Raw genomic sequence first — 23831 nt, 5'->3', positions numbered from 1 at the left:
CTTCAGGCGTTTGTCATAGTGAAAATATTTGTGTCTCCTATCCATAAGGAAGTTTGTATTTCAGTGGTTCATTCAATGATTGAGCCAAGGTTGATATCTGACAATGCACCTAATCAGAAATCCCATCATTTTCTATTTGTGTGCAAATTTCTATACTGACTATCACTAGGATTGAACAGATGTTCTGGAAAAGAAGGAATGAGGGAGGAAACTTGTAGCAATGAATCTGACGGAGCCATTATTATCCCTTTGTGCCAAACTCCCTGGGATTCAAGAGTTACTTTATAACCAGATTGATACCTTAATTGTTGCTGAATTTCAATACCTTGATGCACAGTCCTTGATGTTTTGGCCTAGTTAAAAAAAAAAAAAAATACAGCGATTCCTGTAGGAGATAATTATTTTGTTTTTGTGAGAGAATAAGTGATTCAACTTTTTGCTCAAGTAAGCAAATGCTAATAAAAGTAATCTAAGGGACATTGGCAATTAAAAACAGCCTCAAGTGTTGAAATTCATGTTTATTCCTTACAATGGAGCAGGGTTCCCATTTTCCATAGAAAATGATTAGAATTGTTTAGTACAGAAAGTGGAAATGTTTTTTACATGTTAAGATCTGACAAATAAGCCAATAATTTCTATGGAGGTTTTATCCACATTTTCAGTCAAAGAATATTGAGGAATGAAAAGACATTTATGCTGATATTTGGAAAGTAGCATTAGCCATTGGCTCGAGTTTAATAATCTACCCCTCCAAATCTTTATTTATTTATTTACTTATTTTATTTGTCTTCTGATTTCTATAATTTTTACAAATAACTCAAGGCAGAGAAGATATCTAACATACCTTCCTCCTCCTATTATAGTATATGATAGATATGATATGGCATATGATATGATATATATGATGTGATGTGATGTGATACGATAGATATCATAAGATAGGATAGGATAGATATGATATCAGTTTTCCAATATCTAAGGAGTTGCCACAAAGAAGAGGGGGTCAACTCAGGGGTGGGCTTCAAAATTTTTAGCAAGGAGTTCTCTGCCAGTTTGCTGGGTGGGCATGGCCATGGTGGCTGTGGCCTAGTCAGCATCCTGCACCACGGCGGAGGGACCATTTCTGGCCTTCCCAAACTTCTGGTAGGCCCATTTTTCGCCCTCCCTGAGCCTCCGCACATGCCCTGCACTTACCTGTATCCAAAACAGGCTGCATGGGGACTCCTGGGAGGGGTGGGGTGGGTGGAACAGGGCCAGCTAGGAGTGGGATTTGGGGGTTCTCTGAGTTGCACAGAAACTTAGCTAGAGGTTTTCTTGAACCCCTGCAAACCCTCAGCAGCCCACTCCTGGGTCAACCTATTCTCCAAAGCACTTGAAGGCGGGACACAAAGCAATAGATGGAAAATAATCAAGGAGAGGACCAACCTAGAGCTAAGGAAAAATTTCCTGACACTGAAAATAATTCGTAAGTGGGATGACCTGCCTCCAGAAGTTCTGAGTAGTCCATCACTGGAGGTTTTTAAGGAGAGATGGGACAACCGTTTGTCTGAAATGGAGTAGGATTTTGTCCTTGAGCAGGAGGTGGGACTATAAGACCTTCAAGATGCCTTCCAACTCAGTTATTCTGTTATTCCTATTTTCCCCACAAGAAGGAAGAAGGTGGGTTGGACTGAGAGAGAGAGTGACTGGCTCAAAGTTACCCAGTAGGCTTTCATGGCTAAGGTGAGCCTTGAACTCATAACCTCCCACTTTCTAACCTGGTGCATAAATCACTAGACCAAACTGACTCTCATATCTGAATCTGGCTCTCAAGTCAAATATTTCACTCATGAGTGAATGGAGCAATCTTTTTTTGAGCAGGGAAGTCCAAAGCTACAAACAAGAGTAGGAGATATTGAACTGATCCTCAAAGAAAAGAAAAACTGTGGTTAGTGGGTGTGACTGTCATAATTTCCATGGCCCTGTTTTAGTATGTTGCGTGTTCCTCAGGGAATCCTTATCTTCATGTATGTTGTCTCACGAGGACACTTGAATGTCTTCTCTGAAACTTTGATTGCTATCTGATGAAATTATAGTCTGCAATATATTTCCTGAGTGCTGGTTCCTTTATTGTTGGTTGTCCCAAAAGTGATTTTCCAAAAGGAAACTGGACTGGGCATAGAAGCTCTATAACATTGACATTTCAAAGACCCCACACTTATCCAAAAAGGATATCCCCCTGATACCATGTTAAATATATCTTCATAAAATGCAATTCCCTTTTTACTATATTTATGAAGTCATTTATAAATAGACAATAGAAAAACCATGAAAATGTCCCTTAAGGAAGTACATTTGGTGGGACAGAGAAGAAGGGCCTTCTCTGTGGTGGCTCTAATCCTCTGGAATACCATTCCTTCAAAAATGAGACTGGCCCCCACTTGGACATTCTTACGTAAGGCCCTGAAGGCCTGGTTTTGCTCGCAGGCGTAGGGAGCCCATCAAATGGCTTATTTGACTGTGTGTTGTTGCCAGAGGGGAATATAGTCTTTTTTTTTTCTTTATTGTGTTTTAATGCTTGTAAACTGATTAGAGTCATTGTGAGAAAGTAGGCAGCTTTATAAATTTTCTACATAAATAAATAAGTAAACTGCAAACATTGGACATGATTTGATTCAATATCTCTAATCTTCTAACACGACAACTGGATTCTCAATGTCTTGCTATCTTGGGGTGTTGAAAGAAGGAAGGTGTTTAATTAAAGTTTAATTGGAGAATGATTGCAATTGAAGCAGCATGAGCATTTCTTTTGCAATTGGCAACTATAATAAATCTTAGTTGTCAGGATAATCCTCCATCAATCCTCTGTTGTCAGAATTAAGGACTTCTATATGTCTCCTATGGATAGCAAATCTTTCTCGGTTTCTTTGTGAGCAATTTCTCAAAGCCAGAAATATTACACCAAGTGTTAATTCCTTTTTATCAGTTGCTCCCTGTGGTTGAGGTCAGGCCTGAAAACAATGATGTAGCATTTTGGTAAGAATATGCATCCCAGTAATGCAGCACTGGAGGCCAAGATGGAGAAGACCTCCACAGCTACCATGGCTTTGCCTTTTGTGCTCAGATAGGCTGGAAAGAAGGAGATCCACACACTGCAAAAGGCCAACATGCTGAAGGTGATGAACTTGGCTTCATTAAAGCTGTCAGGTAATTTACGGGCAAGGAAAGCCACAATAAAGCTGGTGATGGCCAAGATACCCATGTAGCCCAAGACACAGTAGAAGAAGAAAGCTGACCCCTCATTGCACTGTAGAATTATTTCTTGGTGCACTGAGTGCTTGTCCAACTCAGGGAATGGGGGAAATGTTGACAACCAAATTATACAAATACATACTTGTATGAGGGAGTATGAAAGGACAATAGAAAAAGCCAATCTTTTCCCCACCCATCTCCTCATCTGAGATCCTGGTTTAGTAGCCATGAAAGCCACAACCACGGTGATCGTTTTAGCCAGTACAGTAGAAATGGCTACTGAGAAAGTGATGCCAAACATTGATTGTCGGAGAAGGCAGGTCACTTTGCCAGGCTGACTGAGGAAGAACAAAGAGGAGAGAAAACAGAGCAGAAGAGAGACAAGGAGGGTGTAGGTGAGGGACCTGTTGTTGGCTTTGACAATGGGAGTATCCCTGTGCATAATAAAACTTCCAAGTACCCAAGATGTCAAGAAGAAGAAACAAAGAGCTGCTGAGGTTAAACCAATTCCTAAGGTTTCTTCAACAGTTAGAAAGACCAGAAATTTCAAGATACAGCCTCTCTTTTCTTTATTTGGATAATGATCTTCTGAACATTCAAAACAGTCATCCATATCTGAAAGCAAAGTCAAGGCAAGTTTTTATGCATTCCATATTTTTGAAACATTTTCAAGTTTATTAAAATTTAGAGCATTTTGACTTTTCCTATTTTTCCAAAACACAAAGAAAACATCTGAGGGGGGGGGGGATATAAGAGTTTAGCTCTTATGGGAAAACTTTACATTCAGAAGAACAGAATGTGATTCAGAAGCATAGAAATGAATATTCACCTTGAAGAACTCACAAAACTATTTGCTACACGAAAACAGGGTATTATAGTTTGCTTAAGTCTATCCAATGAAAACTTGCTGGAATGTCTAACTTACCCTTTTCATTTGAAATCTTCCCTTCTGGGCAAGGAACACAGTTGTAGCAACAGAACTGCTCTCCTTCCAACCCTTTCTTCCAGTATCCAGGGGAGCAATGGTCATTACACTGAGAAAATGGAATAACCTGTTGATAAACATAAAAAAAAATTGCAAATGGAATTTTTAAAGCAGTTTATAATGTTCTCATTTATGATAGCGGGAAGAATATTTGAATTCCTCAAGCGTTTGTCCAGGTTTATTATAAGGGAAAAGTTTCCCTCTGCAGTCATGTCCAACTCTAAGGCACAGTGCTCATCTCCATTTCTTGGCCAAGGGATCCAGCATTCTCCGAAGATATTTTTCCATGGTCACAAAGAACATTGTTACCTTCCCACCAAAGTGGTACCTATGAATCTACTCTCATTAGCATGCTTTGGAATTCCTAGATGGGAAGGAGCTGAGGCAGGAATGGGAGCTCACCCTATTGCATGACACGCAGGTCTCAAACCTGGGCTATCATCTTTCCAGCTGACAAGCTCAGTGTCTTTAACCAGTGAGCCATCACAGATTTATACTACCCATTAAAATGTTGACATTATAAGGATGTGCAAAGGGCGTGTTTGGAGAATGGAAGAGTAAATAAAGAAATACATGTCACTACAATATTATGGGAACACTATCTTATGATTTCAAATGGAAATGCAGCCCAAATGTGAATACCTATCTTTTAAATTGTAATGTCATTTTGTCAATTTGATGAAAACCTGATCATTGACAATATTTGTACAGAATATACCGTTTCAAAAATCACAAATTAAAAATGGGAAAATTTACAGCTTTCTTTGATTGGAAGGATATCAACTATAAAGATGAATATTTTGCCCAGAATTTTATATTTGTTCCAGACAATTCCAATTAGATTGGGGAAAGACTTCTTTGAAGAATTGAATAAAATGGTGTTAATATATATTTGGCAGGGAAAGAAGGTGAGGATAAGACTTAAATTGCTACAAGATGCTAGAATGAGAGGGGGTTTTGGCCTACCTAATTGGGAACTTTACTATCAAGCGACAAGTTTGATGTGGATTAAAGAATGGATAACATTAAGGAATACTAGACTATTGAATTTAGAAGGTCATGATTTGTTGATGGGGTGGCATGCTTTTTTATGATATAAGGGAACAAAAATACAGGGGTATTTTAGGAGACATCATATACGTGAGGCTTTGTTATTGAATTGGGAGAAGATTAAAAAACAACATTATTTGAAAATTCCAGTCTGGGTTTCAATGATTGAAGCTTTTTCATATTCAGTAATATTTAGAAGAGAACAAATCATTAGATATAGTGAATTAATGGATGAAAAGGGTGAACTTAAGTCGAAGCAAAAATTGGAAGAACAAGGTTTTAAGATGGATTGGTTTTCTTATTTGCAAATACGTTCTAGAAATGAAGACGATTCTAAACAAGAAGGTTTTTACAATGTTTTGACTAATTTAGATAAGATATTGACAGGGTCTGATGATTATGTAATTAAAAAACTGTATGGTTATTTATTAGAGGTAAAATTGGAAGAGGAACAAGTTAAGAAGACAATGATGATAGCATGGAGGAAAAATTTTGGACACGGGATTAATTTAGAGAAATAGCAAAAACTGTGGTTTCAAAATTATAAAATGACAATGTCTCCAGCATATAAGGAGAATTTGTATAAGATGTTTTACAGGTGGCATCTACCCCCAATGAGAATAGCCAGAATGTTCAAGAATAAATTGGAGAAATGATGGAAATTCCAATCGGACTCCAGGATCATATGATCATATGTGGTGGACATGTGCAGAAGCTAAAAGATATTGGATTAAAATCCACACATGGTTGGAAAAAATGACAAAGAAACACATTGACTTTAAACCAGAGATATTTTTATTAGGGATTTTACCAGAAATATATAATAAAGAACTGAGATATTTAATTGTGAATGTTTTAACAGCGGCTAGAATTCTTTTTGCTAAAAATTGGAAAGGTGAGAAGATACCTACTGAGGATGAAGTTATTAAGAAAATTATGGATTGTGCTGAAATGAGTAAATTGACATTTGAAATTATAGAACAGGAAGATAAATAATACTCTTTGATTTGGGACTTGTTTTATCAATGGCTAGATAATAAAGCATGGAGATGAAATATGAAATTAATGTAATGATAAAATATATGAAATGTTTTCTTTTGTTAAAAAATGGCTAAATGAGTATAACATATAACACTGTTAAATAAGAGAAATTAAATAAGTGGTATTTTGGGATAAGGGATCGAGGACAAAAAAATTTTAACTGATCGACACACTGTTTGTAATTGTATTTAAATGATGGTGATTTTATGTTTTGTTTTTGTTTTAAATAAAAAAATATATATATTTTTTAAAAATCACAAATTAGATTTCTAAAGAGACTATGTTCAATATTGGATCATAATAGATCAAGGAACAGTTGATTAAATGAATCCACACCTGGTTAAAAGCGGGATGCCACACAATGAGCTCTTCATCAATGATTAATTCGTTCGCATTGGGAATATGAGGATCCATCTTTCCAACTCTAATTCTCTGAAAAGATCTATTTGGAAAAGTGATCAAGTTGGTGATGTCGAATCCACCTGTTGCTTCCCCTTTCTGGTTCAGGAACACTCTCTCCCCAGCTGAATTGTTAAAAGAAATGCCTTGAAGAAATGAATGGAGCTACTTGAAAGAGAATGAAAGAGAGAGAGGGAGGGAGGGAGGGAGGGAGGGGAGGGAGTTGGAAGGATAATAATGAAAAAGTGGCCAGTATTTTTAACTTTCATTTCCCATTGCTCTAACAAATAACAAATAACAACCCTTAAAATATAGATAATCTATATTTTAGAGAAAGACACTGTTCTAGTATTAATTTAATATTACTTCCAGGGGAAAAATGAAAACAGCAGTTAATAAATAAAAATCAAAACGAGGTATTAACATTATACAACTTGATTCAGATATGATTTATATTCACTATTTAAAAAACTAGACAATCAAATGTGGATCATATCTAAACTCATCCTATATTTTTTGTTCTCTGTTAGTAGAAACATATTTAACATCATGAGTCCTAACAAATTTCCTTTAGCCAGATTTTATCATCTGAGACTCAATTCTTTTGAGAGAGAGGGGGGGAGGAGGGAGGGAGGGGGAGAGAGAGGGAGGGAGGGAGAGGGAGAGAGAGGGAGGGAGAGAGGGATTCTTTCAAACATAGAGTTGTTTTAAAGGGTGGATGCCAGAGCTGAAAAAAAGTGACATTTGGTCCATTCCTCTTGAACATTGATAGAGAGAGAATGCTCTGCATCCGTACTTTGAAGTGTTCATGAGCCAAGGAGATTAGAGAACTGGTTGAGGATAATTTTGGATAGCAATAGCAGTTAGACTTATATACAGCTTCACAGTGCTTTACAATCCTCTCTAAGCAGTTTACAGAGTGGGCATACTGCCCATATCTGGCTCCTCATTTTACCAACCTCAGAAGGATGGAAGGCTGAGTCAACCTTGAGCCAGTGGGAATCGAACATATTAAATCATACTAATAGTAAAACATATGAAATCATATTAAATATTAATATGAAATCATATTAAATATTTATTTATTTATTTATTTATTTATTTATTTATTTATTTATTTATTTATTTATTTATTTATTTATTGGTTCGATTTATATGCCGCTCTTTCTCCGGAGACTCAGGGCGGCTTACAATGCGTTAAGCAATAGCCTTCATACTTTTGTATATACCTGCTTAGTAGGGCTTTCGGGGCCCCCTAAGCAGTGTTCTTTTTTTTATACAAAGTGATCTTATTGCCCCCACAATCCAGCTCCTCATTTTACCTACCTTGAAAGGATGGAAGGCTGAGTCAACCTTCAGCCTGGTGAGATTTGAACTCGCAGTAATTGCAGGCAGCTTGTGCTACATAATAGCACTTTAGTCTGCTGTGCCAAAAAGGCTCTTGATCATATTAGATCATATCAAAAGCAATTGCCTTCTCTTCACTGATGATGTAAAACTATTCAACGCCACCAACAATGCTGCTACCCTTCAAAAAGACCTTGACTATGTGTCAGAATGGTCAAATAAGTGGCAACTTCAAATCTCAATCAACAAATGCTCTCTCTTTTACATCGGCAAAAATAAATAAATAAATCAGATCATAAAATACAAGCTGGATGGACACGACCTTATAGACGACCCTCATTTTGTTAAGGACCTTGGAGTACTCATCTCTAAAAATCTAAGTGCCAGAGCCCACTGTAACATTGTAACACTGTAACATTGCCAAAAAGGCATTAAGAGTTGTTAACCTAATCTTGTGTAGCTTCTTCTTTGGTAATATTGTACTACTAACTAGATCATACAAAACATTTGCTAGACCTATTCTCGAATACAGCTCAACTGTCTGGAACCTACACTGCATACTGGACAAAAATACAATTGAGAGAGTCAGGAGATATTTTCCTCCATTCCTCTACTCACAATAAAATAACTAATGCCACCAGGCTTCAAATTTTGAGCTTAGACAACTTTATGTTTTAGATTAATGCTCATTCTCTTACTTTATAAAACTAATAGCTTTGTTGCCTCAGTCTCTCTATTGATTTGGAGCCATAAATGAGGGTAAATAAGCTATATTAGATTGTGGAGGATTGTGGATAATCATTGAAATACAAGATAGGTATGGAAAGATTACCTGCCAAGGCAGCAGATTTGGAAATTCAACCCTTTGAATCTCTCTTGGTTGGGATTTTGATCTCACTGCCTCATGCAAAGAATGTGCCACTGCATAAACAGCATTGTAGATACTGTAGCTTTGGCCAGTCATCTGAAACTCAAACAGAGGTGCAGGCACATTCTCCAAATTCTCTTCCCCACTACAAGTTTCATTGATTGTTGAAGATAATTCTGTATTTGAAAATGAACAATCGAACAATTGCTCCCAAACATCTTGAAGAAATGCATCTTTGTCAGTTGAAGGTTTGATGACTTGAAGAAATTCTTTAAAGCCTTGAATGTCTCTTGAATGCACAGTAAAGGAAAGAGCCCCATGGAACATCTGGAGATCCCAACTGCTTTGAGTTCCCATCAGAATGAAATCAATTGGATTCATCAGGATCCAAACCTTCCTAAATGTTGCACTCTCTTTATTTTCAGGATCACGTAGAAACATGACAGTTCTGAGCCACGCTATTGTGAATGTTTCTCCATAGACAAGAAATGTATTTGCTTTCTGATCTAATAGTTTCTCATCAATAATTGAGAATGAATTAGACAATTGGGACAAATCTTCCAAGTGGATATGTTGTGGAATTTTTTCTGTGAAAGCTAAACAGATCCCGTTCTGTGAAAGCAACAACTGTAGTTTCTGCAAAAAACATTCTTCCTTATTTTCAGAAGCAAAGAGTCCAATCCATGTCCATCCAAAAATGGAGAAGAAGTTGAATAAGTCCAGCGTACTGATGCTCCTCTTTTGGGACCATGCAATAAAGTGGAAATAATTTAGTAATCTGAAAGTCTTCTTGGGCAAAGGAACCATAAGTCAACTAAAGAAACAAAAAAGAGAAATTCGTTCTTCATGAAAATCATGGAACAAATGTGAAGACTGCTTGTTAGAAACTTAATGAAGGTCTCCGTACATTGAACATTTGTCCAATTCTATGTAGATTATGACAGTTCTGATGAAAAAGAGAAGCCAGTAAAATCCCATGATGAAATATTTTCTCATCTGAAATATAACTAGATTACAACCACACTCAGTTTCCTAATACAGAGTTCCAGGATGTTCATCCTTTTAGAACATCTGGAAACTTCCTAACAATCTGAGCTTGTGCACTCTTCTCGGCCTAAGGAAAGGACTCTTAAGAGCTAGACTTACTGGACTACCTTCTTCCCTTCTTTGTAGCAGATAAAGTTAAATACTTGTACACGAAAGACTATGCCCATGAGATTCTGGAGGAATACAAAGGATTAATCATGTCTTCCTTTACTACAATTATTATAGAGATATCCAAAAGAATTCAGTTACAGGAATTGGGTATGTCTAGTGTGATGAAAAGAAGGACTAGGGGAGGCATGACAGCAATAGTGCAACATTTGAGGGGCTTCTACAAAGAAGAGGTAGACTTACTGGATTACCTTCTTCCATTATTTGTAGCAGATAAAATAAAATACTTATAGATGAAAGACTATGCCCGTGAGATTCTGGGTTAATCATGTCATTTACTGCAATTATTATAGACATCTCCAAAAGTACCATGTAGGCCCAATCCTTCAACAATTTCAAGGAAAATCAGATGAGTTTTAAATTCAGTTATTACTATGAGACCCAACCAAGACATACCAAAGAGAGTTGTGGTCTATTATCAGGTGGATTGGTGGAATCTGGAGCTGAGTTGAGGGCAGCCGTGAAAATACTGGCTAGCTTTGAGTTGGGAATGGGCAGGAAGTGGCTGAAAGACGATCTTCCCTAAAACCATGAGATATGATAGCAGTGTTCCCATATTTGAGGGGCTCCTACAAAGAAAAGGTGGTCAAACTATTTTGCAAAGCACCAGAAGGCAAGACAAGAAGCAATGGATGGAAACTAATCAAGGAAAGAAGCAACCTAGAACTAAGGAGAAATTTCCTAACTGTGAAAACAATTAACCAATGGAGCAACTTGCCTTCAGACATTGTGGGTGCTCCATCACTGGAGGCTTTCAAAAAGAGACTGGACAGTGATTTATATGAAATGGTATAGGATCCCCTGATCGAAGAGGGAGTTGGACTAGAATACCCCCAAGAAACCTTCCCACTCTATTATTCTATGTTCTATGTTCTGTCTTCTACGTGCTAGCCGGCCTTTTCTATCCTCCTCTTGACACAGCTCCAGATTTCACCACAGATAGTGATCAAATCATAGGTTACCCTCTCAAATAAGATAAATTTTGTACTGTAATTTATGATTTAAATTTAAATTTTCTAATCTATGATTGTAATAAAAAATTTAGATTTTATATTGACTGATTATTTTGAGCCAACGTATTGAGTTGTGGAAACAATTACAGAAGGGAGAGCAAAGAGAGCAAAATTGAAGTCCTGCAGAAAGGCATGGCAAAATACTAACTAAACCTACAGCACCACTCTGTCAACAATTGCTAAGAAAAGCAGTTTAATTTTACACTCGATTATTTTTATCATACACCAAGCAAAATTAAGTAAGAAGAGTTGCAACCTATTCCTGGTTGGCTGTCAAAAGACCTCTATGATTGTAATAAAAGATTTTTAGTTAATTGGATTACTTTGAGCCAGTCTATTGAGTTGTGGGAAAAGCAGATGAGGGATGATAATAGTGTATTTAATTGAATTTCTGGAGAAAGGTATGGCAAACTAGTATCTACTATTAATTAAAAAAGACTTTTCTCTCTCACTCCATCCCAAACTACCTGTGGAATTTTGTAGACACGTATACTCTCTACCATAAAGGATGATGTATCAGGACTTAGTCCCCCAATGATGGCCATGAGATTCTTCTGGCTATCACATTTGTAGTTTGGGACAAATTTCTGGGATTTGAAAAGCAGGTCCAGTGTGGTGCGATAGGTCATCCTTGGGTTGTTGTAACTATCATAAAGGTGAAACCCGAGAGTGACGTTAGGTAAGATCTGGGAGTCCTCATTGATCTCCTTCACAGCAAAGGCCAAGGTGAGGGCATGCTGGTAGTATTTGGTTATTACACTGCAAATAATTTAAACAAAATATGTTGACAATTCTTTTATGGTGAAAGCATTAATATATGAGTAATAACCACTTCTGTCTCTTTTGTAAGTGAGAAGATGAGAGTCTTTGTAAAAACACTCAATAATTTGTATAGTTTTCATGATTTAGTGGTTCCATGATTTGCCACAAATAAGTAGAGAACAATGTTATGATTTTTTTTCAAGCTCTCACATTTATTTCTATCAGTTTGGCACAAAATCGAATACAACCAGCAAGTATCACTCTTTTAATACATGTAAGTTATGCAAGGAGTGACTGCACAGACTAGATCATTTTAATGATTTTACACTCCCTAAATGTTCTACAAAAGACTTGTTGTTAGACTTAATACAGTGAAAAGAAAATGATGATTAATATATGTAAGTTATGCAAGGTGTGACTGCATAGACTTGATAATTATACTCCCTAAATATTGTCCAAAAGAATTCCTGCAGAATAGTTTCCGACATTTTATGAGTAAGATTTTAACACAATGAAAATGATTTGTTTTCCCACAATCTGATCACTTTGAAGCAAGAATAAGTTGATATAAAAAAAACATGCATTTCTTCTCAAAGAGCTATTAGTCATATAAACAATAAAATTAGAAAATGAATGGAAAGACAAAAAATCCTTACAATGGTAACTCATAAGGTATTAGAGAAGGATGTTCTTTAAATTCAATTTCAAAAAAGTAGTGAATTATCTGAGACACCATCCCACCCACAATGAGATCACCAGGCTGGTACCACTCATGGGGAATCAGGAAAGCATCACTCACAGAGCACCTCAGAGTAACTGCTTTCTGCACCAAGAGCATCAGAAGGAACAACATCTTCAGGCGTTTGTCATATTGAAAATATTTGTGTCTCCTGTCCATACGGAAGTTTGTATTTCAGTGGTTCATTCAATGATTGAGCCAAGGTTGATATCTGACAATGCACCTAATCAGAAATCCCATCATTTTCTATTTGTGTGCAAATTTCTATACTGACTATGACTAGGATTGAACAGATGTTCTGAAAAAGAAGAAAGGAGGGAGGAAACTTGTAGCAATGAATCCGGCGGAGCCATAATTATCCCTTCGTGCCAAACTCCCTGGGGTTCAAGATTTACTTTATAACCAAATTTATACCATAATTGTTGCTGAATTTAAATACCTCGATGCACAATCCTTGATGTTTTGGCCTAGCTAAAAAAAAATAAAAAATACGGCGATTCCTGTAGGAGATAATTATTTTGTTTTTGTGAGAGAATAAGGAGTTCAACTGATGGTTCAACTGTGTTTAAATGAACAAATGCTAATAAAATTAATCGAAGAGACATTGGCAATTGAAAATAGCCTTAAGTGTTGAAGGTCATGTTCATTCCTTACCACTGTAGAGCAGAGTTCCCATTTTCCATATAAAACGAATAGAATTGTTCAGTAGAGAAGAGGAAACATTTTTTATATGTTAAGGTCTGACAAAAAAGCCAAACATTTCTTTGTAGGCGTTATCCACATTTTCATTCAAAGAATGCTGTGGAATGAAAATCTTAGTTATTTATTTACTTATTTGTGTCCTGAGTTGTATTATTTTTAGAAATAACTCAAGGCAGAGAAGGTAGCTAACATACCTTCCTCCTCCTACTTAGTGTATGGTAGATATTATATGGTATATGATATGATATGATATGATATGATATGATATGATATGATATGATATGATATGATATGATATATTATATGATATGGTATGATATGGTATGATATGATATGGTACATGATATGATATAATATGGCCTGATATGATATGATAGATATCACAGGATAGGATAGGATAGGATAGATAGGACAGGAGTTTTACAATATCTAAGGAGTTGCCACAAAGAAGAGGGGGTCAACCTATTCTCCAAAGCATTTGAAGGCAGGAAAAAGCAATTTTCCCTACAAAAGGAAAAAGGTGCGTGAGAGAGAGTGGCTGGCTCAAAGTTAGCCAGTAGGCTTTCATGGCTAAGGTGGGACTTGAACTCATAGCCTTCCATTTTCTAACCTGGTGCCTAAATCACTAGATCAAACTGACTCTCGTATCTAAAGCTGGCTCTCAAATAAAATATTTCACTTATGAGTGAAAGCAGCAATCTTTTTTGAGAAGGGAACTCCAAAGCCACAAACCAGCGTAGAAAATATTGTGGTTGCTGGCTGTGACTTTCACAATTTCCATGGCTCTGTTTCAGTAGGTTGTGTGTTCTTCAGGGAATCCTTATCTTCCTGTATGTTGTCAGACAAGGACACTTGAATGTCTCCTCTGAAATTTTCATTGCTACCTTATGAAATTAAAGTCTGCAAAGTATTTCCAGAGTGCTGGTCCTTTTATCGTTGGTTGTCCAAACTGTGACTTTTGGAAAGGCAACTGGACTTTCTTTGCTTTTGCTCAAAGACATTTTACTTCTCATCCAGGAAGCTTCTTCAGTTCTTGGTCAGAATCAGAAGTGAAGAAGCTTCTTGGATGGGAAGCGAAACGTCTTCAAGGAAAACCCAAGAAAGTCCAGTTGCCTTTTGAAAAATCACTTTTGGGACAACCATGACCTGGATAAACTAGAAATCTCCGTAGACATTGATTCTTGGTTGTTCATCCTGAGATGCAAAATCTACATAAATATCAGGATCTCGTTCATTAATTCTAAGGATTTTTGCATTCTTTTTGTATTATTAAAAGTATAGGTTACAGTGGAAATAGGTAGATGATAGAGAGTGAGCATGATTTTTTTTTAAAAAAAATCATAAACTCTATAATATTCTCATATCAAAGACCCCAGGCCAATTCAAAAAGGATATCCCCCTGATACCGTGTTAAATACAACTTCCTAAAATGCAATTCCCTTTTTATTACATTTATGAAATCATTTATAAATAGAAAATATAAAAACCATGAAAATGGCAAAGTCCAGCCCCTAAGGAGGTACATTTGGCAGGACCGAAAAGAAGGGCCTTCTCCACGGTGGCTCCCACCTTCTGGAACATCATCCATTCAGAAATGAGACTGTCCTCCATTTTGACACTCTTATGCAAGGCCCTGAAGGCCTGGTTGTGCCAGCAGGCCTAGGGAACCCAGAATGGGATGGAGCCCATCAAGTGGCTTATTTGACTGTGATTTGTTGTCAGGAAATGGTTAGGAAATGGTTATTGCCTAATTGGTTGGCCAGGAAATATATAAGCCAACATTGTATGTTTGTATTATGTAAATGTATTATGTAGCTTTAAGAATTGTGCTGAGTCATTCTGCATTTAATTGGCTGAGCTCTGTAGCCAATGTATTTAAGGAGAGCTAAATTATGGTTAATGTGGACTACTACACCATTTTATCTGCTGCTTTATCTGCTGCTGTAACTCTTTTTGATCTCTCTATGATCAACTGTTTTGATCATGATGATATATTTAACTGCTTTCTGATATTTATTGAACTGTTTTTATATTGTTCCCGATTGTTCCTTGTATTTTTCTACAAACTGATAAGAAGATTTTATATCCCTGGATTGATCTTATATTGCACTTTATATGGCTAAGACTTGGATCGTTAAAGGACTAATAATTTGCTTTTCCCTAACAGTAAAATATATAAAACCCAGTTTGTCTGTATGTTATTCACAATTATTCTAAAACCATTTCCGTGTGTAAAACTCTAACGGTATTCTGCTTTATAAGCCACAACTTCGGGTTTAACTCAAAAATATCCTTATCAGGGGGATATAGTGTTTTTTTAAATTAATTTCTATATTGTGTTTTATTGTTGTAAGTTGCCTAGAGTTGCTTTGAGCAAGTAGGCGGATACATACATTTTCTACATAAATAAATAAGGAAACTGCAAACTTTGGACATGGTTTGATTAAATATCTCTAATCTTCTAACACGAGAGCTGGATTCTCAATGTCTTGCTATCTTGGGGTGTTGAAAAACAGAAGTTGTTTAATTAAAGAATCTTGTAAAATGATTGCAAATGCAGTCATCTTCTCTTCTCTTCTCTGCTCTTCTCTGCTCTGCTCTTCTCTGCTCTTCTCTGCTCTTCTCTGCTCTGCTCTGCTCTGCCCTGCCCTGCCCTGCCCTGCCCTGCCCTGCCCTGCCCTGCCCTGCCCTGCCCTGCCCTTCCCTTCTCTTCTCTTCTCTTCTCTTCTCTTCTCTTCTCTTCTCTTCTCTTCTCTTCTCTTCTCTTTTGTCAGCAATTTCTCAAAGCCAGGAATATTACACCATGTATTAATTCCTCTTTATCAGTTGCTCCCTGTGGTTGAGGTCAGGCCGCAAAACAATGATGTAGCATTTTGGTAGGAATATACATCCCAGTAAAGCAGCACTGGAGGCCAAGATGGAGAAGACCTCCACAGCTACCATGGCTTTTCCTTTTGTGCTCAGATAGGCTGGAAAGAAGGAGATCCACACACTGCAAAAGGCCAACATGCTGAAGGTGATGAACTTGGTTTCATTAAAAGTGTCAGGTAATTTACGGGCAAGAAAAGCCACAATAAAGCTGGCGATGGCCAAGATACCCATGTAGCCTAAGACACAGTAGAAAAAGAAAGCTGATCCCTCATTGCACTGTAAAATCATTTCCTGGAGCTCTGAGTGCATGTCCAATTCAGGGAATGGAGGTGATGTTGACAACCAAAGTATACAAACACATACTTGTAAGAGAGAACAGGAAACAACAAGAGAAAAAGCCAATCTTTTCCCCACCCATCTCCTCATCAGAGATCCTGGTTTAGTGGCCAAGAAAGCCACAACCACAGTGATGGTTTTGGCTAGTACACTAGAAATGGCCACTGAGAAGGTGATGCCAAAAGTTGGTTGCCGGAGAAGGCAGGTCAGCTTGCTAGGTTGGCTGAGGAAAAACAAAGAGGAGAGAAAGCAGAGCAGAAGAGAGACAAGGAGGGCGTAGGTGAGGGACCGGTTGTTAGCTTTGACAATGGGAGTATCCCTGTGCTTGATAAATGTTCCAAGTATCCAAGATGTCATGAAGAAGAAACAAAGAGCTGCGGAGACCACGCTAATTCCTAAGGGTTCTTTGAAATTTAGAAAGACCAGCAGTTTCAGGATACATCCTTTCTTTCCTTTATTTGGAAAATGATCTTCTGAACATTCAAAACAGTCATCCATATCTGGAAATAAAAGCCACTGAATTTATCACCTATCCATTTCATATTTTTGAAAGACATAGCCTGAGTGGATGCCAGTTCTTAATGTGCTTTCGAATAGCTAGGTTAGCAGAAGCTGGGACAAGTTACAGGAGGTCACCTGGTTACGCGGCGCTAGGGATTCGTACCACTGAACTGCTGACCTTTCGATCGACAAGCTCAGCATCTTAGTCACTGAGCCACCACTTAATTAATCATACATTAATTCAGCCCAAAAGAACAGATCAAGGAATTTCTCAGTTAAGCCCATGCTCATAGATTCAAATAGAAACATAGAAACTGATGGCAGAAAAAGCCCCTCCTTTTTCTTCATAAGGATCAAATATTTTACCCTTGTCTTTTTCCATTACACTTTTTCTTTAATCCTGAATCTACTCTGCTGGTCCTATAATAGGCTGGTCATCTCCCATTCATAAATTTGTTAGATCAGACATTGCTTCGCTGGAGTTATTACGAGGTTGAGGCCCAACACATAATCCAGGAATCAACATCACAACACCAGCTTTTAATCATAGCCAATGAAAATTCATATGCCCACCTAGCACCCAAAGTTCATTAAGACAATGGATGACCATCAGCATTTGCAATATTTGTTACTGTTGCAAAAACACAGAAAACATAGGGGCCAGAAGACCAATGCAAAGGAGAATGCAAGTGTGAACAAGAGCAACTTCCACTAATAAACTAATAATCACAGGGTTCTGTGATGAAATGAGATCTGCCTGACTGACCTCTGACTCTCTCCCTCTCCCTCTCCCTCCCTCTCTCCAACTCCCTCTCTTCCTTTCTCTTTCTCTCTCACTCTCTCTCACTCTCTCTTTATCTCTCTCTCTCTTTCTCTCCCTCCCTCTACCTCTCCCTCTCTCTCTCTCCCTCTCTCTCTCCAGCTCCATCTCTACTTCTACCTCTCTATTTCTATCTCTACCACTCTCTCTCTCTCAATCTCTCTCATTCTATCATTTATCATCTCTCTCTCTCTCTCTGTCTCCATCTATCTATATCTTCTATCTATCTATCTATCTATCTATCTATCTATCTATCTATCTATCTATCTATCTATCTATTAATCTATTAATCTTGTCATCATTCCTATCACCCATCTCCTCCCACTTATGACTGTATGAGTGTAACCTCATTGCTGGTATCCTTATGATTTATATTGACTGTTTCCTAATATAATTTGATTGCTTATTTTTACCCTATGACTATCATTACGTGTTGTACCTTATGATTCTTGACAAATGTATCTTTTCTTCTATGTACACTAATAGCATATGCACCAGGACAAGTTCCTTGTGTGTCCAATCACACTTGGCCAATAAATAATTCTATAATTCTATAATAATTCTATAATAATTCTATAATATCTATAATAATTCTATAATTCTATAATAATTCTATAATAATTCTAAATTCTATTATTCTATAATTCTATCTGTATCTGTATATCTATTAATGATCCTGCAATTCTTTGCTTTGGGATAGGGTCGGGGCAACTGACTGAAGCTGGATGCCCTTCCTGACACCTAACTTGGAGTTCACAGCAGACAATTACTCATTGTGCCAGAGAGAAAAATATCTGCTTTTATCTATCATCAAAGGCTCCTGATTAGGAGGTGAGGGCGATCATGCTGCTCTTTTGAACACTAAATAATGAATGTTTAATTTATGAAATAACAACGGGTTGAAGAAAAATATACAGTGAAACTGATAACCTACCAGTTTGATTAGAAATCTTTCCTTCTGGGCATGGAACACAGTCATAGCAACAGAACTGACTGCCTTCAGCCCCTCTCTTCCAGTATCCAGGGGAGCAATGGTCATTACACTGAGAAAATGGAATAACCTGGTAGTAAACATAAAAGATTTTGGAAAGGAAAAACTTTAAGCAGTTCATAATGTTCTCATTTATGGAAGCGGGAAGAATATTTTAATACCTAAAAGTGTATTATAAAGGTTTCCCGCTCCAGTGACGTCTGACTCTCGGGCACAGTGCTCATCTCCATTTTTTTGGCCAAGGGATCCAACATTGTCTGAAGATATTTTCCACGGTCATTTGACCAACATGGCTATATGCCAAAGGCACAAGGAACATTGTTACCTCCCCACCAAAGTGCTGCCTATTAATCTACTAACGTTTCCATGCTTTTGAATTAGGTAGGCGGGAGCTGAGGCAGGAATGGGAGCTCAAACTATTGCATGGCGCTCAGGTCACAAACCCGTCAGTGTCTGTAACCACTGAGCCATTGCATATTTATACTATCCATTAAAATGTTGACATTACATGGATGCGCAAAGGGCATGTTTGGAGAATGGCAGGGTGAATAAAGAAATATATGTGATTACAGTATTATGGAAACAGTGTGACTCCTGTGATTTCAAATGGAAATGCAACTCAGCTATGAATATCTGTCTTTTAAATTGTAATGTCATTTTATCAATTTGATGAAAGCTTGATCATCGACAATGTTTCTACAGAAGATAGCATTTCAAAAATCACACATTAGATTTGTAAAGAGATTGTGTTCAATATTGGATCATAATGGATCAAGGAGGAGTTGATCAAACAAGAGCACACCTGGTTAAAAGCGGGGTGCCACACTATGAGCTCTTCATCAATGATTAATTTGTTCGCATTGGGAATATGAGGATCCATCTTTCCAACTCTAACTCTCTGAAAGGATCTGTTTGGAAAAGTGATCAAGTTGGTGATGTCAAATCCACCTGTTACTTCCCCTTTCTCATTCAGGAACACTCTCTCCCCAGCTGAATTGTTGAAAGAAATGCCTTGAAGAAATGAATGGAGCTACTTGAAAGAGAATGGACGAGAGAGAGAGAGAGAGAGAGAGAGAGAGAGAGAGAGGGAGGGAGGGAGGGAGAAGGAGAGAGAGGGAGGGGAGGAGAAGAGAGGAGAGGAGAGGAGAGGAGAGGAGAGGAGAGGAGAGGAGAGGAGAGGAGAGGAGAGGAGAGGGAGTTCAAAGGATAATAATGAAAAAGTGGCCAGTATATTTAAATATCACTTATTCATTCTTCCCATTGTTCTCACAAGTGTGAAATAAGTACACTTAGAATATAGATAATCTATATATCAGAGAAAGACACAGAACTGTTCTAGTATTAATTTAATGTTACTTCCAGGGGAAAAAACATAACAACAGCAGTTAACAAATCAAAATCAAAACAAGGTATTGACATTACACAAGTTGGTTCAGATATGATTTATATTCATTAGCTAAACAACTAGACAATCAAATTTCGACCATACTTAAACTCATCCTACATTGTTTGTTCTTCATTAGTAAAAGGGTGTTTGACATCCTGAGACCTGGCAAATTTCAGTTAGCCAGATTTTATATTCTGATACTCAATTGTTTTGTGTGTATGTGAGAGAGAGAGGGGGGGGGGAGGGAGAGAGAGAGAGAGAGAGAGAGAGATTGTGTGTGTGTGTGTGTGTGTGTGTGTGTGTGTGTGTGTGTGTATCTTACAAACTATTCTAAAAATACGAGTTCCAGGTATATTAGTAAAGAAAGAAGCAGAGATACTGCGAACTCCAGAACTTAAAGTTTTAAAATTTTAAAAGAATTAAAATTTTATTTTATTAAGCTTTTGTCAGTCATCTGCTGACATCATCAGAGTATTAAACTACCATTACAGAGATATCTGCCTTTATATGCCATTAATCAATTTAGCCCTTGCTAATCCTGTAATCGGCCCTTCCAGCTGTCTCCCAGTTGGAATCAGCTGTGTTGTTTTTGCTGCCATCATGTTTGCTGCCCTAGTTTGCTTATCAGTGGGGGATGATGTTAGCCTGTCAGCCATTGCAATTTGCTGCCTTGTCTGTGACCTCGTGGTCGGCCAGGTATGTTTCTCATTGATCCTATCTGTTACAGTTTGAGACAGCCCTGCTGGGTTGCTCTGTGTTTGGTCAGGACTAACTATGCCTTCACAGGCTGAGTCTGCATGCCCAGAGGTGGGGGGTGGGTGCCTCTGCTCCCTGATGGAAAGGCACCTCTGCTCCTCCTGCAGGGTCTTTCCTGGTGTCTCAAAGCCTGGTAGGCCGGTGGCAGTTCAATATGCCTGTTGATGGAATTGTTATTGCAGAACCAGGCTTCTTTTAGTAGGTGTCCTCCTTTGGTCCTATCATGGGCAATAACCTCAGCTTCTTGAAAATCAAATGTATGGTTGTGCTCCTTCATATGCGTCCAGATCTGGGAGCGCTGTTCCTTGCGTCGGGCAGCCAGTTCCTGTTCGTGTACTCTGGTCTGTAACTGCTTGGCCATTTCTCCTACATAATTGCTTGCACAATAACTACAGTTGATGCGGTAAACTGTTGAAGATGTCTCCTCCTTGGATAATGCTTCTTTTGGGGGCATCACTCTCATTCTTAGTGTTTGGTCTGGCTTATGCGCCACTTTGACTCCATGTGCCGAGAGGATGCATGCAGCGGTTTCAGATACCCCATGTACATATGGGAGTACCCTCCACGCAGCAGTTCCACTGGCACCTTCAATAGGCTGCAGAACCCTAGGTGTAGTACACCTTCGCATAAAGTCCATTGAGTATCCATTGAGCTTGCAGATCTAATAAAGATATGCCCGCTCCTTGGCTTTAGCTGCTGGAGTACTACCTCTGAGGTTTATTCAACTGCCTAACATGCAGGAAGCCCAAGTTCGAATCCGAATAAGGGTATGGCTAGCTGATGAGAGCTAATTAGCTTGAAATAGATCTATACTAGTTTCCCTTTATTTCTTTATCAGCAAAATATAAATTTGATATAAAATGGTTTGTCGTGAATGCGATTGCTTGAGGGCTCCTGGATTGGAGCTGAAAAGCAAAAGGGAGCAGAATGCCCTCTCCCACATGTTGGGGTAGACCAGGTGTCTCGATAGAAAAACACTTTATATATATATACATATATATACATATATATACATATATATTGTATTTCCCCCAAAATAAGACACTGTCTTATATTCTTTTGAACCCTGAAATAAGCCAAGGAAAAATAGAATTTTGGATAGCAATTGCATTTAGTCTTATATACTGCTTCACAGTGCTTTACTGCCCTCTCTAAGCATTTTACAGCATTTGCCCCCAACAATCTCGGTCTTGATTTTACAATTCTCAGAAGGATGGAAGATTGAGTCAAATCTTGAGCCAGTGGGCATCAAACTGCCAAACTACTGGCAACCAACAGCCAGTACAAGGAGCCTGCAGTACTGCTTTCTAACCACTGTGCCACCATGGCTCTGCTGAGAATCATTATTCACAAGCTAATAAGAAAAGTGAAATGTCTACATTTCAGAAAATTTGTGGGGGGCGGGGCACAGAAAGAAAGACTGCCTTCAGACACAATGCAATTGAATTCTCCTTATAAATCGGTTGGATAAATTCACAAGGCAGGTCAATTCTATGCGGAGGTGAAAAGTTATATATATACAATGAAAATTGATACATACATTAAATCCCATTAACTATACTGAAATTAGAAAAGACATGATTTAAGTTTATCCTCTTATTTTATAAAAGAATAGCTTTATTGCCTCAGTCTCTCTATTGAGTTGAAGCCATAGACCAGGGTAAATAAGCTATATTAGATTGTGGAGGATTGTGGATAATCATTGAAATACATGATAGGTGTGGCATGGAAAGATTACCTGCCAGGGCAGCAGATTTGCAAATTCAACCCTTTCCATCTTTCTTGGTTGGGATTTTGATCTCACTGCCTCATGCAAAGAATGTGCCACTGCATAAACAGCATTGTAGATACTGTAGCTTTGGCCAGTCATCTGAAACTCAAACAGAGGTGCAGGCACATTCTCCAAATTCTCTTCCCCACTACAAGTTTCACTGATCAATGAAGGTAAGTCTGCCTTTGAAAAAAAACAGTCAAACAATTGCTCCCAAACCTCTTGGAGAAATGCATCTTTGTGGGTTGAAGGCTTGATGACTTGAAGAAATTCTTTAAAGCCTTGAACTTCTCTTGAATGCACAATAAAGGAAAGAGCCCCATGGAACAACTGGAGATCCCAACTCCTTTGAAATCCCATCAGGATGAAATCAATTGGATTCATTAGGATCCAAACCTTCCTAAATGATGCACTCTCTTTATTTTGAGGATCACGTAGAAACATGATAGTTCTGAGCCACACTATTGTGATGGATTCTCCGTGGAGAAGAAAAACATTCACTTTTTGATCTTCCAGTTTCTCAGAAATAATTGAGATTGAATTAGACAATTCGGGCATATCTGCCAAGTCGAGATATTGTGGAATTTTTTGTGCGAAAGCTAAACAGACCCCGTTCTGTGAAAGCAACAGCTGCAATTTCTGAAAAAAACATTCTTCCTTATTTTCAAAAGCAAAGACTCCAATCCACGTCCATCCAAAATGGAGAAGAAGTTTTATAAATCCAGGGTATTGATGCTCCTCTTTTTGGACCATGTAATAAAGTGGAAATAACTCAGTAATCTGAAAGTCTTCTTGGGCAAAGGAACCATAAGTCAACTAAAGAAATGAAAAAGAGAAATTTGTTCTTCATGAAAATCATGGGACAAATGTGAAGACTGCTTGTTAGAAATTTAATGAAGATCTCCCTGTATTGAACATTTGTCCAATTCTATTTAGATTATGACAATCCTGATAAAAAAGAGAAGCAACTAAAATTCATTGATGAAATATTTTGTCATCTGAAATTTAACTAGATTACAACCATACTGTTTCCTAATACAGAGTTC

The 23831-nt window shown here is 37.8% G+C and overlaps 2 protein-coding genes across 2 annotated transcripts; both read right to left on the bottom strand.

Annotated features, from left to right (window-relative positions):
- Positions 1-2947: 2947 nt before the first annotated feature.
- Positions 2948-12809, bottom strand: LOC139324838 (vomeronasal type-2 receptor 26-like). Its single transcript, XM_070954590.1, has 4 exons — positions 12568-12809; positions 11650-11908; positions 4157-4283; positions 2948-3846 (listed from the first exon to the last, which is right to left on the bottom strand). The coding sequence occupies exons 1-4, from the start codon at positions 12807-12809 to the stop codon at positions 2948-2950; spliced, it is 1527 nt and encodes a 508-aa protein (XP_070810691.1).
- A 3351-nt stretch (positions 12810-16160) lies between these two features.
- On the bottom strand, positions 16161-23538 carry LOC139324837 (vomeronasal type-2 receptor 26-like). The gene is made up of 4 exons (XM_070954589.1): positions 22753-23538; positions 19674-19901; positions 18815-18941; positions 16161-17059 (listed from the first exon to the last, which is right to left on the bottom strand). Exons 1-4 carry the CDS (start codon positions 23536-23538, stop codon positions 16161-16163), a joined length of 2040 nt encoding a protein of 679 aa, XP_070810690.1.
- Positions 23539-23831: the final 293 nt, after the last annotated feature.

This window comes from Pituophis catenifer, unplaced genomic scaffold (genome assembly GCF_029215685.1).
Source record: "Pituophis catenifer annectens isolate HBS135680 unplaced genomic scaffold, rPitCat1.0.hap2 SCAF_15, whole genome shotgun sequence".
NCBI lineage: Eukaryota > Metazoa > Chordata > Lepidosauria > Squamata > Colubridae > Pituophis > Pituophis catenifer.
The sequence above is the reverse complement of the archived record's forward strand: the minus strand, read 5'-3'. Positions and strand labels throughout refer to the sequence as shown.

Coding starts and splice junctions, on each gene's coding strand:
- LOC139324837 (XM_070954589.1), bottom strand. CDS start 23,538: ATGGTCCAAAAAGAGGAGCATCAATACCCTGGATTTATAAAACTTCTT. Junction 19,902..22,752: donor CAAATCTGCTGCCCTGGCAG/GTAATCTTTCCA, acceptor TCTTTCAAGTAG/CTCCATTCATTTCTTCAAGG. Junction 18,942..19,673: donor GGCACCCCGCTTTTAACCAG/GTGTGCTCTTGT, acceptor GTTTACTACCAG/GTTATTCCATTTTCTCAGTG.
- LOC139324838 (XM_070954590.1), bottom strand. CDS start 12,809: ATGGACAGGAGACACAAATATTTTCAATATGACAAACGCCTGAAGATG. Junction 11,909..12,567: donor ATACCTTATGAGTTACCATT/GTAAGGATTTTT, acceptor AATTATTTGCAG/TGTAATAACCAAATACTACC. Junction 4,284..11,649: donor CTGATACATCATCCTTTATG/GTAGAGAGTATA, acceptor GTTTATCAACAG/GTTATTCCATTTTCTCAGTG.